The following is a 16,975-nucleotide window of genomic DNA, read 5'->3' as shown; positions in this document are numbered from 1 at the left end:
CATTCTCTTGGGTTCTTTTTCTTCTGTTTTCTTGATTTGTCCAATTATGATGTGTTAGTTTTGTTTTATCTTATTATATTTTATTATTATCCCTTAGCAGCCTGTTAGCCTTCTACTGGGAGAAAACGGAGTGGATATGGATGGGAGGGAAGGTGCAGAGCAACTGGGAGGAAGAGAGAGAAGAAATTATAATCAGGACATTATATGAGAAAAAAACTATTTTCAATAAAAGGAAAAAATAAAAATCAAACAAACATATAAAAGAAGAATAAACAGCAATCCACACTGGCTCCTGTTAGAAACAGTGAATGCTGTCTGCAGGGTTGGGAGGTATGACACTGGACCTTTCTAATCAAACATGTAACTGATTTCCTCTCTCTCCTTCCTTTTATTTCTTCTGAATTTGAATCCCTCAAAAATTCAAGGTCTTTGCTGAGATTTTTTTTCACTGAACCAGGAGAAAACGTCCACTTCTTGTTTTTTATGGCTAGCTAATAAATGCGGCAACTATCTTTTGATAATGACTCTTAAATGAATCCTGGCATTTTATGATGACATATCTTAGCAGCTGTGATTACCTTAATAAGTTAAGTCTACCATCCAAATGTCATCAAATGTGAGATACCAAAGCAATTTTCTTTTCTTTTGTTTTTGTCCTAAGTGGCTTAGCTATTTATTCATTCATTTATTTATTTATTTACAGGGTATTTATTCTTTTTGTTCTTTTTCTTTTTAAAGAAAAATAAAGTACTGAAAGTCTTCAGATTCTACTTTGCCAAATAAACATATATATCATTGTTTTGTTGTCAGTATATCTAAGTACATTTAATTATATAACCACACCTCAATATTTTGAAATGCATGATTATATTACTATGCATCTACTATAACTTTTCCTTACAGACTCCGTATTCAATTCTATGGTTTGTAACTTCAGTCAATAACAACCTCTCATTCATGTCCATAACTATGAGTAGTAGGGGAAAACAGTGTTCACAAGATGGCTATGGAATTAAAACAAAGGAAACTTTTAATAAGAAACTTCTAATAATCTCCACTGACAATTACACAAAAGTATTAATGCAAGTGTATTTATACTTTTATAGTAGTCATTTTAGCTGAGTTCATTTTCTTCATTAGCTTCTCTCCTAATTACTCTGATTTAGTAAAGAACATTACTTTGGATTGTTTCAAGAAACCAAAATGAAACATAGGTTTGTCTTTGTCTTTTACCGTTTTCCCCGGGGATAATGCCGGACATATTCTCCAACATCATGAGCAGCAACAGCTAAGACTTGTGGATCATCTGATACCTCCAGAAGTTTTGTCAAGATTCTGAAATAAATTTAATTCCAACATATCAAACTGTTTATTTTTCTACAGAGTACAATTAACATAGGTATAATATAGACATCTTACTCAAAGCAGACGTTTCTAAGGATTTCACCATTATATCCATGTTAGCACTTTTCAAACCTTTATACATATATACAGATTACCCTCCCCCCAGCTTTATAAGCAGTTGCATTTATATACAATTCTAAAAACATAACCTGAGACTAGATAGGTCATGGGTCTAGGAGAAAGCCTACTACTATTATTCTGCTAAAGCTATATGGCAATAAAATGACTCCTAATAACATACTAACTATTGCGCTCATAAGTCAGTGCCTTGCTCAACTCACATCAAAGAAGCTTCTTTTAGTAGTGGAGGGACGCTAATAGAGACCCATAACTGCACAATGTGCGGAGAATGAGAGACGTTGGAGCACTAAGTCCTAAATGGTTTGTCTTCATCAAACTCCTTTCCTCAAGGCTCAAGAATCTATGAGGAAGAGGAGGCACAAACACCTAAAGAAACGGAGGTGATGTATGATTCCAAGGAAAACAGTATCTTGCAGATACAGCAGGACTGATTACCTATGAGGTCACAGAGACTGTAGCAACACACATAAGACCTGCACAGATTCAAGCCAGACAGGGTGCCAGCAATGAAAGTTGGGAACAGACACAGGGTCCTACCCCTAATCAAAAAGCTATTTGTAATTAATATCTTCTGGCAAAGGGAAAAACCTACTCCCAACATGTTTTAGGTCATGGTCTTTATCACAGGGATATAAACCTAACTAAGACGAAGACACACACGCGCGCGCGCACGCGCGCGCACACACACACACACACACACACACACTCACATTTTTTAAAGCTCATCTAACTTTTCTAAAATACTCAACTATTACTCTCCCTTAAAAATTGCTACTTAAAGGAGGGCTCAAGAAATGACTCAATGGAAGAGGTGGTCCTCCTCTGAGAAGAACACAAAAGTAAGTTGTCCAATGACCATCAGCTCTGCAAACAAACTTGCAAGTAACATTATGAAGACTGAAGAGACAATATTTAGTACTATTTATCTATATACATATGCATGCATAGCAACTTAGTAAAAAAGAAGCTGTGAGTTTGAAGGAGAGCAGCGAGGAGTATTGGGAAGGTTTTAGAGGAAGGAGTAGGGGGACGTAATTATATCATAATCTCAAAACCAAGTGTATTTTTTTAAGAGACGGCTCAGTGGTTGAGAACATTTACTGCTTTGGCAGAGGACTGGGCTTTAGTTCCTAGCATCCACCCACATAGTGGCTCACAACTATCTGAAACTCTAGTTTCAGGGGATCTGACACCTAATCTCAACAGGCTTCTGCATGCTAGACAAACATGTAGGCACAATTAGCTCACAAATAAATGTCTACTTGTAATAAAATACTAAGATTTCTACATTTTTCTGTTATTCTAAACTAGATGTAATGCTCTATCTCTATAATTCTGTCACTGGAAGGGAGAAGCTAAGACTAGGAATGCAAGAGTTCTAAGTCAGCCTGTGTCAAAAAAACAAATACATTCAAATCTACAAAAGCTGCTTAGTTTCTAAATCCCATTTTATCTGACATTTGCTAATACTAAAACTTAAAAGTCTACCCATAAAACTTTTGCAACCATCTCAACCTGTCATCTACCTGAAATCTGTAAATGATAGGAGTACAAATGAAGACGCTGTCAATCAGAGGATCTTTTTGTTATGGACTAATTACACACCTTCTATCTTCTGAATTAACTGAGAAATCTGGATTCCCAAATTACCAAGAAAAAAGAAGCATGATGGTAATACATATTCATTTTCATGTTGATGTACATACATTCTTCACAAACCATTTTTGATTAAATGGAACTCAGAAGTTAATGTGTCTCAGGATATAACAAGTGTTGAAAATGAATCAAATTATCTGCAGCCTGCCTATCCATATTCTACATACAACAGCACATTGATAATAACTCCTTCAATGTAAACACATGAAAATCTAGAAGATAAAAACAAAATACACATTCAGCTTTCCAAATATTTATTTATATTTTTGAATACTCTAAACTGTCCATGTTCCTCTTTAAATTATTCTATTTTATTTTCATTTTATGTGTATGGATGTTTTCCCTGAATGTATGTCTATATACCATGTACATTCTATGCCCGTGGAAGCCAGAAGAGAGAGACAGAACCCCCAGAACTGGAGTTTTAGAAAGCTGTAAGCTGCTAACCAAAAGGAGGACTCCATGATACAGTTCCATAAGGTCATCAGCAACGATGGCGTGCCCACACTCCTAGAAGCAACCTCTCTTCCTATAATCTGTAGGATTCTAGAGATGGGGTATTAGCCCATGCTGAGTAACTAGCCAACAAAATGAGCTCATCAGTTCACTAAGCTAGACTTTGATGGAATGGTACTCTGGACTGTCACTAGAACACTATTTGGGGTGAGTAAATATTTGGTTGCACATCACCAGGAAAAGTTAGCACAACTCTGCACCCAACACACAGGCTGTGATAAAACTAAAGGTAACTTTGGGAGGCGCAATTGCACTGCCCTTGCTTTGACTGCAAGCTGAGGGTAGACCACCCATGAAGGCAGTCTCAGCAAGTAGCTTCTCTCTCCCTTTATGAAATATCTTGTTGTTATGGCAGAATTATATGGGCCTTCCTATGGGGAGAAAGACATATAACTAACACTAAGCCATTTGAAGTTGGAGTGTCTACTGCAGGAGGCGTAGATGGTTGTCTTTTATATAATATCTGGTAGTGTCCCTGCTTGATGTACTCATCAAGGGTCTGTTCTGTGAGTATGGGAACACACTAACAGTTGTTCAAGGTCTAGACTATATGCTACATTCTTTGAAAATAGCAAATACAGGACAAAACCGCCAACAAGCACTAGTTACCCATGGCAGTTGCAAGCTGCTGCTATGTGTAATAAAACATACAACTGAACTTGGCATGGCTACCCAGCAGAATCTCCCTTATATAAGGAAGGAATTCCAATGGCGAAAAGACATATGGCTGTCATCCTCTACTTGAGCCACTGATTTGATGGTAAGTTGTAAAGGAGAGGGTGAAATATAGGTACTAACTTGACATTTTCTAGAGCTGAAGATTTCTGAGGGATCAAAAAGGAAAGGATACACATCAGATCTGTGGTCAAGAACTCCCAGGTTATGATGTGGTACCCACTGGAAGAACTGAATAAAGAAGGGAAGAAAGCAAAGTAGAAGAGATAGAAGATAATCTTCAACTTTTAATACAGAAAAGGAAAATTACATGATTCTTCGTGAAGGTGAAAACCTTAACAATGGGCACATGCAGGAAATCATGATAATTAGAGAAGATTTTTGCCTCTGAACTGCTTAATTAGGCAAAGCTTATGAAGTAAGAATGGACAGAACCACTCAGAGCCAGACTAGTGAGACTGTGGGCCATGGGAACAAATGATAGATTTTATCTGTGTACTGTAAAAGCAGAGAAAATAAGCATTGTGACTACTCATCCTTCACTGACTTTAGTGAATGTATCATACTAATGCGATATAGGAAATTAACTGGGAAAGGTGGCACATACCTGTAATTCTAGCATTTGTGAGGCCAAGGGAAGAGACTGTTCAAGTTCGAGGCTAGACAGAATTATACAGCAAGACTGTTTTAAAAGTACAAAATATGCTAGCACAAACTGTGTGCTAAGGATGAAGAGAATATATGAGGATATTCTTTGTGCTCAATTTTTATAACTTAAAACTATTCTAAAGTTTAAGTCAATTTTAAAAGTGTATGTATTATCTGACACTGTGTGTGTGTGTGTGTGTGTGTGTGTGTGTGTGTGTGTGTGCGCGCGCACGTGCGTGCATGTGCAGAGGAGGGAAGAAATGAAAGGAAAAAGAGAAATTCTTGGAAACATTTTTATAACTTGAGTTTGACATAAATCCTTTGTGATGATACCAAAAGTAGAAGGAACCAATACAAGTCAAAAGTAAAGTTTGATTTTAAAGATTTTGTCCTTCAAAAGACACTATCAAGAAAATAAGAAGGCAGCATACAAAATTAGACAAATATTTCCAATCAAATATAATGGGTACTTGCAGCCAAAAAGTTCAGATGTCCTCCTCTCAAAAAAAAAAAAAAAACTTACAAGGGTCAACTCATTATTTGAGCTTTTACTTATAGCCTTTGTCAGGCTATCAGCATATACTATGATGCTCTGCTGTAAAGTGGGGCAGACAGAGAACCACAGCTTTCTCATGATCATGAGGGTAAACAACTGACTGTCAACAGGGCACTGTGTTACTAAAGCTATAATGCCCGGTGGTTAAGTGTTTAAATAAATTTTCAACATACAATGAAGTTTCTTAATATGCAACTCCATATAGATTAAGGGTAATCTGTATGAAGAACTCTTACAAAAAAATACCAAAAGGCAACCCAATTTTAAAAGAAGAAAAAAAAAAAAATAGAAGCCAAGATTGAAATAGGTGCTTTTCCTTAGAAGACGGACAAAAGATCAGTAAAAGATACTTGAGATAATTAACCACCAGGCAATAAATCCCAGTGTGTGTGGGAGGGGGTGGCAATGAAATATAACTACATATCCTAAAATACTTAAAATATAAAGCCCATATCCAAATAGTTATAAGTCTCAGTGTTCAATAGTACAGAGCTTGCCTAGTATGAATAAAGCCCTGATTCAATCCCCAATTTTGGTTAAAAGGTACAAAAACCAGAATCCCTTTTTATTTATTCATTTATTATTTTTTTTAATGTATGCAAGTATACTGACTGTTGCTATCTTCAGACCCACCAGAAGAGGGCATCCTATCCCATTACAGATGATTATGAGCCGCCATGTGGTTGCTTGCTGGGATTTGAACTCAGGACCTCTGGAAGAGCAGTCAGTGCTCTTAACCACTGAGCCATCTCTCCAGCCCAGAAACCAGAATTCTTATATAATGATGGTAGGAATATAAAGCTGTACAGCCACTTTGGGAACTAGTTTGTCAATTCTACAAAGAGCTAAATATAGTTACTATAATAAGACTCAGCATCCCACTACTAGACTGGAATTCTGGATTGCATAAAAAATGGAAAAGTAGGATAAACAAAGAATTCATCCCTCTCTGTATTTTGTTTTCTGGGGTTTTTTTAATGTGTTTGGGTATTTTGTCTACATGTACACCCACTGCCTGCAGACACCAGAAGAGAGCAGTCAATCCTCTGGAACTGGAGCCATTATGTGGATGTTAGGAATCAAATCTGGGTCCTCTGGAAGAGCAACAAGTGTTCTTAACCAGTCAGCCATCTCTCCAAGCTCCCAGTCTTCCTCCTACTTCTTGACTGCAAATGCAATATAACTAGCTGCCTCAAGAAAAATATATGTTCCCATATCAACTTGTACAGTAAGTACTACTAGTGGGATCACTATTCACGGTCAAAGGCAGAATGAACTACTGTGCATGAGCTTGTGGATTAAAATAATCAACAGTCTTGTATGTACACTGGAGTACTATTCATCTATATGAAGGAATAAGTACTCATAAGCGCTTCAACTTGGATGAACCATGAAAGATACCAGTGTCAAAAGGACAAAAAGGACATGATGGGGAGAAAGGGATTTGTATAAAGGAGATAGGTGAGTTAGAGATGAGGGGAAAAAAGACAGGGTGATGGTAGGAGCAATCAGAATGCACTAAATATGTACAAAATTTGTCAGATATTTAATAGAAGATTTTAAAGACAAATAGATTATTACATTTACATATAAGATTTCTGTAATAAGCAAATTCATAGAAACATAAAACAGATGAAAGGTTAGTTAAGGCTAGTTAGTTAAGGTTAGTTAGTTAATGAGTTGTATGGAGAGGTAATAACTAGGGACACTGAAATATCTTTTTGAAGTGATAAAAATGTTTCAAAACTTTGAGTACTAGAAATCCTACACTATTGTAAATATACTAAAAATTCACTGAATTATATTTTTAATAGATTAAATATATAGTATATAAATATTTCAATTCAAAAGGAAGGAATATACATTTAATCATGTTATCATGAGAGAACAGAGCTACAGAATCCAAACGGAAATGCTATTTTGGTCTTTTAATTGTGTGTGCATACAAGCCCATAGACCAGAGACAGCCATATGGGTATCTTTCTCTTATTACTCTCTGCCTTATTCCCTTGACAGTCTTTCACTGAACATAGACTTGCCAAGCTTTTCTTTTGTTTTGTTTTGTTGGCTACACTGTCTGCTGGTAAGTTCTAGGAATCTTCCTGTCTGTCCACCCTGCCACCCCTGATCACACCACAATGGAGGTTAAAGGTGCATGGACCACACCCAGCTTTTTATGTATGTGCTAGGGATACTAAGGACTGTGTGGCAAGCACTACTCTTAGCCATTGAGTGACATCCCTAACCTAAGAAGTACAATTTTCAATTAGATATTACATAAAGGGTAAATTTTGATTTCTACTTCCCAACCATAATTCATGACCATAACTTTGGATAGATTGGAGACCAAAATATAAGGTCAGACAACAAAGCTATGAATAAAATAGTATAAAAAGGTACCTTCGCCGGGCGTGGTGGCGCACTCCTTTAATCCCAGCACTCAAGAGGCAGAGGCAGGCGGATTTCTGAGTTCAAGGCCAGCCTGGTCTACAAAGTGAGTTCCAGGACAGCCAGGGCTATACAGAGAAACCCTGTCTCGAAAAAAAAACAAACAAAACAAAAAACAAAAAACAATAAGGTACCTTCATTGTGTAACTATCAATTAATAGGTTGTTTCAATGTAGAAACTGTTACATAATTAATTAATTATTAATTGCCATAGCCAACCTTGGAAATACTATTTAGTAAGGATCTTCCAAAGAGAAAGGAAGAGAAGAACAAGCAGGCAGAGATCAGTAACACACACCTGTAATTCCAGCATGTGGGAGGCTGAGTCAGGAGGATTGTCATGAGTTCCAGGTCAGGCCTAGGCTACAGGAAAAAAGGGGACACTGAGGAAAAGGGGAAAAGGAAAAAAGAAGAAAGAGAAAAACTTTAAAAAAAAAAAAAAAAAAAAAGATGGAATACAGCCGCTTGAGTAGAAAACTTACCTGGCAATCAATGGTCTAGGTCCTAGGGTTAATCCCAGTACCACAGAAAAACAGAGCAAAACAAAAAATACAAGGATATCTCTTTGCCCTTGGTAGGCAAAATCTTAACCAAGACACAGAAAAGCACTAGCCATATTCAGCAATATTAGGAGATTGACTCTCTTAAAATCAATAGCTTGTGTTTGTCAAGGTCACAGTTAATAGTAAAATGGTAAATCAAAGGTAAAATAGTCTCAGTGAATACAGGACAAAAAGTCATGCTCAGAATATCAAATTGTCATTAAAAAAAAAGTTTATCAAATTGACAGGAACTTCTCTTGGAAAAGATTAACACCTAACTGATCAAAAGCATACAAAGTATTCAACAGATTACTTAGCAAGAAAACATAAATGAAAATGACAGAGCACCTAATAACAAAGCTAAATGTTAATGAAGATCTGTATAATTATAGAGCAGAACATGGGATCCAAACTTACTTCAAGAGTTCATAGTTCTTCTCATTCAACCTCACGGCATTTTCTCTCCAAAATTTCTCAGACTTGTGTACAGGGCTCCATTCCAATCTTCCAGATTTAAGTTCTGAACTGTATTCATCAAATGAGCTATAAAATTATTTAAAAATTCCAGTTATAAGAATCTAAGGGCTACTACAAAATTAAGCAAATTAAAATATGACTTAGTTACAAAGACTGAGTCTGGTCTTTATACACACTTAAAATCCCAGCACTCAAGAAGCAGAGGCAGGCAGACCTCTGTTAGTTCAAGGCCAATTTGATCTATATACCCATTTCTAGGTCAGACAAGGCTACATAGTTAAGACCCTGTTTCAAAAAATAACAAGAATAACAACTACAATGCCTCACTGCCCTCTAAATATTAACCACTACTATAAACTTAAACAGTTTAATCACCAACAAATCATAGAAACTAAGGTCCAACATTGCCAAAGTTGAATGCTTGGTGTGAATATTAAAATCATTACTTGCTACCAAAATCTTTATTCCCAATTAATATATGAATATGTATTAGTTTATATTAGAAAAATGACAATTTCTACCCTGAGAGTCAAAGCAGTGTAATTTGCCAAGCCAGTAGATATATTATTGTAAATATAAGTAAAAAGCAGATAATCTTATATCACAAAAACAATATCACACATGTATTCATATAATACTAAGTATGACTATTAATATAAACATGACTTGTTGAAATAACCTTTCAAAATTAAAGCAAAAATTCTATATGTTAACAAAATACAATGTAATTCAAAACTCAGTAACTAAACTTGTATGTAACTTGGTTGGTTGTTTTTTTTTTTTTTTTGGTTTTTTTTTTTTTTAACAAATCCAAATGTTTATTTATTTATTTATTTAAATATTTTTATTAGGTATTTCCCTCAATTACATTTTCAATGCTATCCCAAAAGTCCCCCATACCCTCCCCACCCACTCCCCTACCCACCCACTCCCACTTTTTGGCCCTGGCATTCCTCTGTACTGGGGCATATAAAGTTTGCATGTCCAATGGGCCTCCCTTTCCAGTGATGGCCGATTAGGCCATCAACTTGGTTGTTTTTAAGTGTGGTTTATTTACTGTGGGTTGATTTGTCAACTTGATTTGAAGTTTCTGGTGTGAATGTTAACTGGCCCACTTAGTCTCATCTTTAACACTTGGTCCCTAGGTGGGGGTGCCCAGTCTGAGATGACTGTGGGATCTTTACAAGATGGAGTCTTGGAAGAAGTAGGTTACTGAAGATGGACCTAGAGTCTTTTCAGATTCAAATTTCCTGTTCACTGTCTGCTTTCTGAATGCAGATGTAATGTGACCCACCAGATGCCTGTTGCTGCCTTCCCAAGTCTTGCTCATCATTGACTTTCTTATCCCTTGACAACTGTAAGCTAACATAAATACTTTCTTCCTTATATTGCTTTTGTCACGGTATTTTATTACTTTATCACAGCAACAAGAAAGCAATGAAGACAAGGCACAAAGACGTGTGCATTTTTAAATGGCACTCATCCCTATGCTGGGTCCTGGACTGCATAAGGAGGAGAAAGTGACAGAAGCACAACCATTCATCCTTTCCTGTTTCCTGACTGCAGAGACAATATGACCAGCTGTCACAAGCTCCAGCCACCATAACTTCTACACCAGAAGGCACCCAGTCTGGAACTGAGTTAAAATAAACAAATCTTTCTCCTTTGTCAGGAAATTTTATTACAGGAATTGATTGACCAGCCTGACTCCAACTTAAGGATGGACTATTTTTGTTATAAGATTAGAGTAAGTTCGTTTCTTTGTACAGAAAAATTCAAGTTGATTGTGCTTTAGCCTGTTGCTGGAATCTGACATGATCCCCACCCTCTGGAGTTTGATTCATACCGTGAATGTACCCAGATGCTAAGATGTTCTGCCAAATCATTCTGCAATGTTCAGCGAAGCTCTGGTGTAACCAAAATCCCTCTGGAAATCTCCCAACCCCTGAAAATTCCCTGGCCTTGTTGTTTTTTAGACTATATAAAGCCTACTTTTCCTATGTTAAATGCTATTTTTTTTTTCAAACCCTGCTTTAGGGAGTTAGCCATGTCTGACAGAAAATAAAGCTTGCTTAATTTGACCAAATATTTTGGGTAATGATCTTTACTCTCATTTGCTGGGATTAACACTACTGTCATTCAGTGTGAGTAGCAGAATGAGAAAAATAGCTAATAGAGCCACTAAACAGACTGTATCAAGACATGCTTGGACTTACTTTCAAGTAGTTTTAAAAGATGGAACCATTAATGTTGACAGACAATTCAGTTTAACCAGGATAGAGAGGGTACACTGACAAGAATATCCTGTTTGAATAGTTACTTAATGCAGACAAGTGAGTATAAGTAAACTAGCATTTTTAAATAATCATATCCTAAGCCTAATAATGAAAACAGATATAAGATATACATATCACTCAACTAGTGCTCTATAAAGAATGATAGGAATCTCTCCAAGTAAGAATAGCCAAATGCTCTAAGCAACAGTTAACAATGTAGAATGTTTCAGCAAAATACAGAATATTGTAGGAAAATATGATTTTCATACTTTGTAATCAATTCAAAGTTTCTTTAAAAGTTATATAACCAACCACACACACCAATAGTGTCCAACCACTAAAGAGACTGAGGCAGAATCACTTCTGTCCAGGAGTTCAAGGTCAAACAAATATCAAGAGATTTAGTATATGGCAATTTTAAAAAGCATTTTAATGCCAGGACAGGTGGTATACATCTTTAGCCCAGCAGAGGTAGCAATCTCTGAGTTCCAAGTCTATACAGTGAGTTCCTGGGCAGCAAGGGCTACAGAATGAGCTATCGCAAGTAATTATGTGACAATGATGAAGATGATAACACACCTAAGGTCCTGGACACTCTCACCAAGTTTTTCCAAAAGAAATTTGATGTCTTCACTGATATCTTCATCATCATACTTCTGCTGCTCCAAATTCTCCAACTGTTTCAGTACTTTGCATTGAATCATAGCCAGAGCATACTCTTGGCGAGTTTCTCTTTCTGTTGACTTTTCTAAGAAATTCTGAGTTAGACAAAGAGACATGAAAAAAGTACATGATGTTTGCAGACATCCATACTTCTTTACACCTTCCTTTGAATTTCCCATTTAACCAGTACTTTTAAAAGGTGCCTATCTATAATCATACAATCAGAAACCTACCTCTGAATATGAAATACCTCTAGTTTAAATCTGAAATGTCCTCAAAGTTTACTATTACAGAGTTTAGCTGCCAGCCTATAGTATTTTTGTGACATGGTAGAATTATTAGGAGATGCAATCTCCTTGAAGAAGTCAGCTCAGTCACTGTCTCCCCAGGTTCCCATGTCCCCTTCCAGGTTTACCCTAGTGAGTCCCCTTACCTCCACATACATGTCTTTCCCTCAATAAGCTAGAGATACCCAAGTCCAACAACCTGTGTGCCAGGCTAGTCTGATGTCCCCAGCCTATGCCACAGCCAACCTGGAGGCTTCCTCCAGGACACACCCTCCTGTATCCATTTATACCACCCAACTCAGAATCCAGGCATCTCAGTCTCATACTCAAGCCCACCTGCCTTACCTGCACAACAAAGGAATTCTAGGCTTCAACAAGGATTCTTTCTACCCCAAGCCATAGAACTCTTCATATCACAGCCAACATTCCTATCTAGCAAGATCTACCTCTCCACACTTGAACTGTTAAACAAGGAGTCCATCCTGTACATCAGACCAGTACCTTCTATCACCTGACTTCATTTCACCCAGTTCATTTCTACCTTCCAGACACAACCCATCAGAATATCCACTCTTCTGGCCACAACCTGCTCCGTCTACAAGAAACTCAGAACTAACAAAAGAGGTCCACATGCCTCAAGTCAATTCTAAAAGTATGAAACATGAAATATTTCAGAATATTGAAAGAAATAAGAAATATGAAAGAAAGAGCAACCAAATATCTTCTCTCCAAAACCTACCAGTCCTGTAGAAATCAATGTTTATCAATGATCAATACCTAGATAAACTCCAGGACACAGAATTAAAAGATTATAAACCTCCTCAAAGAATTCAGAGTTTAAATGAATTCAATGAAATCAAGGAGAAAGGACTTGAGAATAAATACCTGAGTGATGCCCAAGAAAACACAAACGGAAGTTTGGGAATTGGAAAAGACTAATCAAAGACTTGAGAACTGAATCCAATCAGGACATAAAACCATTGAAGCTAAAGCTGAAATGAAGATGGAGCTGAAAAACCCAACAGTCCAACCAGAAAATTCAAAGGAAAGCCTTGTAATTAAAATGAATCAAACAGAAGACAGAGGATCAGGACTAAAAGAAAAAAGGGCTTTAGAGCAAATAAATAAGAAATATTAAAAGAAACATCTAAAAACACGGGAAAGAACAGATAGGGAATGTGAGACATCAGAAAAAAAGCAAACCTCTGAATTATAGACATAGATGAGGGAGAAAATCCCAAGTCAGTGGCATAAATCAAAAATAAATGGATAAAATTAAACTAAGAACAAGTTAATTTAAATAAACCCATAACATATGAAGAGACTGAAATAAAAATAAAATCTTCTTCTAGCTTAAAAAAAGTCCAAAGTTAAATAAATTCACAACAAACTTCTATCAGACATTCAAGGAAGATCTACAATAAATCCTATTTAAATTATTCAAAATACTAAAAACACAAGGAGCATGCCCAACCCCCTACAAAGCCAGCATCACTCTAATAAACAAACCATGTAGACACAACAACAACAACAAAAAGGAAAACTTCAAGCCATTGTCCCTGATGAATACACTTAAAATACTGTGGAAATAGCCATTCTCCAAAAGCTATTTACAGATTTAATGCAATCCCAATCAAAATTTCCATCTCATTCTTCATAAAAATAGGAAAAAAAAAAACCTATCCTAAAATTCATATGGGAGCCGGGCATGGTGGCACACCACACCTTTAATCCTAGCACTTATGAGGCAGAGGCAGGCGGATTTCTGAGTTCAAGGCCAGCCTGGTCTACAAAGTGAGTTCCAGGACAGCCAGGGCTATACAGAGAAACCCTGTCTCAAAAAAACAAAACAAACAAACAAAAAAAAAAACCCCAAACCTCATATAAAACCCTTAACCTTTTTTAAGATTTCTATTACTGTGTAAACACAATGACCAAAAGCAATGTAGGGACAAAAGGGTTTATTTTGGCTTACAACTGGCAGGTTACACTCTATCACTAAAAGAAGTCAGGGTCTCAGTCAACATAGGAACCTGGAAGCAGGAACTGAAGCAGGGAGCATGGAAGAGTGCTGCTAATTGGCATGTTCAACTTGTTTATTTTAGGCTGCAAGTTGAGATAGGGTTTCTCTGTAGCCCTGGCTGGTCTGGAACTCATATAAATCGACTTTCCTCTGCCTCTCAGGTGCTCATGGTGAATGATCGTTTTGATGTGTCATTCTCCAACATGTAACAAGACACATGCTCCACTATGTTCATAGCAGCCTTATTTACAATAGCCAGAAGCTGGACAGAACTCAGATGTCCCTCAACAGAGGAATGGATACAGAAAATGAGGTACATTTACACAATGGAGTGCTACTCAGCTATTAAAAACAATGATTTCATGAAACTCTTAGGCAAATGGATAGAACTAGAAAATATCATCCTGGGTGAGGTAACCCAATCTCGAAAGAACACACATGGCATCCACTGATAAGTGGATATTAGCCCAAAAGCTCAGAATACCCAAGATACAATTCACATACTCATATGGAACCACAATAGCCAAAATCCTAAGCAAAAAGAATGTGCTGGAGTGAATACCATTCCAGGCCTTAGCATTTGTCCTGACATAGAGTTACTCATAAGGGCACTACATATATACTTGCATGTATGTACCCACAGCAGTTAGAATGATTCCAAAAGACACCTCTTTGGAATGTTAATAGCATTATAAGCATAGACAAACATGAAGGCTTCCTGGGTGAGTCACACCTGCAGAGGCAGCCTTTACCCCTTCAAAGCCAATACTGGTACTGTTTTTGCCTGAGCTCTTTACAACCATCTGCATTCACTTGCCATGGGGACCTTGGTTGGGTCTTAGGGCTCTTGCACCTCAACTATGGCCAGTCTTACACCTCTCAGTCTGGTCTATCTTGGCCCGTAAGGCTTTGACAACTCCTAGGAATTCCTTCAGTGACCATGGCCTTCAGGTTCTCTTCTTTGACTCCTAATAAACATTTTTCAGTTCTTGCCATCCATCCTCACAGATGCTGCCAATGCTGTGTTATTTATATGGTTTCTTTCTTGGTATTACCAATTTAACCCAAACTACTTAAAGTGGGCAAGAAAAAAAAAAATCATTCAGGTAAAATAGCCTTTAATGAACCTGGGCTACAATACAACAGAATTACCACAGGAGTTGGAGGCCCAAACAGTTTGCTTATTTAGTTCGAGAAGGAGTGCTCTAACCAATCACCAACCACAAAGATTGGTGCAATTTTCTTTGCACTAGACACAGTCACTTACTTGGACTGTCACGTGCTTGGTCCAATCACAACCTTGCTTCCTAGCATCAATCACAGTAGTCCTTCCATCAGAACTGTTCCCACTCTAGCCAAGACAGAAAATGGTTCATCTGGGCTGGTGAGTACAGTACAAAACTGCTTCTAACAGCCCTGACTGTGGTTGTAATCAGCTAGGCTCTTTGCCTCTTAAGACAATCATGACATATTTTGTTTAAGTGGCTGGTACTGGCATAAATAAACTGTGCCAGCTGTTTTGTCAACCTAACTCAAACCTAGACATTTCTGGGAAAGGAAAATCTTAACTGAGAAAATGCCCCCATGAGACTAGCCTTGAGGCAAGTCTGTAGGCCATTTTCTTGATTAATTATTGCTATGGAAGGGCCTCTGGGCAAGTAGTCCTGAAGAGTATAAAAAGCAAGCTAAAACTAGCAAGGCAACACAAACCTTTAACCTCAGCACCTGAGAAGCAGAGGAAAGTCGATTTATATGAGTTCCAGACCAGCCAGGGCTACAGAGAAACCCTATCTCAACTTGCAGCCTAAAATAAACAAGTTGAACATGCCAATTAGCAGCACTCTTCCATGCTCCCTGCTTCAGTTCCTGCTTCCAGGTTCCTATGTTGACTGAGACCCTGACTTCTTTTAGTGATAGAGTGTAACCTGCCAGTTGTAAGCCAAAATAAACCCTTTTGTCCCTACATTGCTTTTGGTCATTGTGTTTACACAGTAATAGAAATCTTAAAAAAGGTTAAGTCCTTTTATAAGAACAAATCACCAACAACTGCTTTTATTATGTTTAGGTGTGGGCCTTGACTTCCTGATCTTTCCTAGATTTTCCTAGATCTTTCCCAACATGAAGGGATGTTGAATTTTGTCAAATGCTTTTTCAGCATCTAATGAGATGATCATGTGTTTTTTTTTTCCTTTGAGTTTGTTTATGTAGTGGATTACATTGATGGATTTCCATAGATTGAACCATCCCTGTATCCCTGGGATGAAGCCTAATTGATCATGGTGAATGATCGTTTTGATGTGTCATTCTCCAACATGTAACAAGACACATGCTCCACTATGTTCATAGCAGCCTTATTTACAATAGCCAGAAGCTGGACAGAACTCAGATGTCCCTCAACAGAGGAATGGATACAGAAAATGAGGTACATTTACACAATGGAGTGCTACTCAGCTATTAAAAACAATGATTTCATGAAACTCTTAGGCAAATGGATAGAACTAGAAAATATCATCCTGGGTGAGGTAACCCAATCTCGAAAGAACACACATGGCATCCACTGATAAGTGGATATTAGCCCAAAAGCTCAGAATACCCAAGATACAATTCACATACCACATGAAGCTCAAGAAGCAAAAAGACCAAAGACTGGTGCTTCCCTTAGAAAGGGGAACAAAATACTCATGGGAGCAAATATGGAGACAAAGTGTGGAACAGAGACTGAA

General features: G+C 37.3%; 1 protein-coding gene across 3 annotated transcripts in view; it reads right to left on the bottom strand.

The window, feature by feature from the left end:
• Atp6v1h (ATPase H+ transporting V1 subunit H) overlaps positions 1–16,975 on the bottom strand; it is a 74,044-nt gene that overhangs the window by 23,597 nt on the left and 33,472 nt on the right. For all 3 annotated transcript variants that reach the window (XM_021176841.3, XM_021176995.3, XM_021176920.3), the window contains 3 exons: positions 11,859–12,037; positions 8,944–9,069; positions 1,234–1,335 (listed from right to left, as the gene is read on the bottom strand). In XM_021176841.3, the coding sequence (XP_021032500.1) occupies positions 1,234–1,335; positions 8,944–9,069; positions 11,859–12,037 (407 nt within the window). The remainder of the gene's footprint in view (positions 1–1,233; positions 1,336–8,943; positions 9,070–11,858; positions 12,038–16,975) is intronic.

The sequence above is a fragment of the Mus caroli genome, unplaced genomic scaffold, assembly GCF_978045245.1.
Source record: "Mus caroli unplaced genomic scaffold, Mus_caroli_1 scaffold_1, whole genome shotgun sequence".
Classification (NCBI taxonomy): domain Eukaryota; kingdom Metazoa; phylum Chordata; class Mammalia; order Rodentia; family Muridae; genus Mus; species Mus caroli.
Note: the sequence above shows the minus strand (reverse complement) of the source record. Positions and strands in the feature narration are given on the sequence as shown.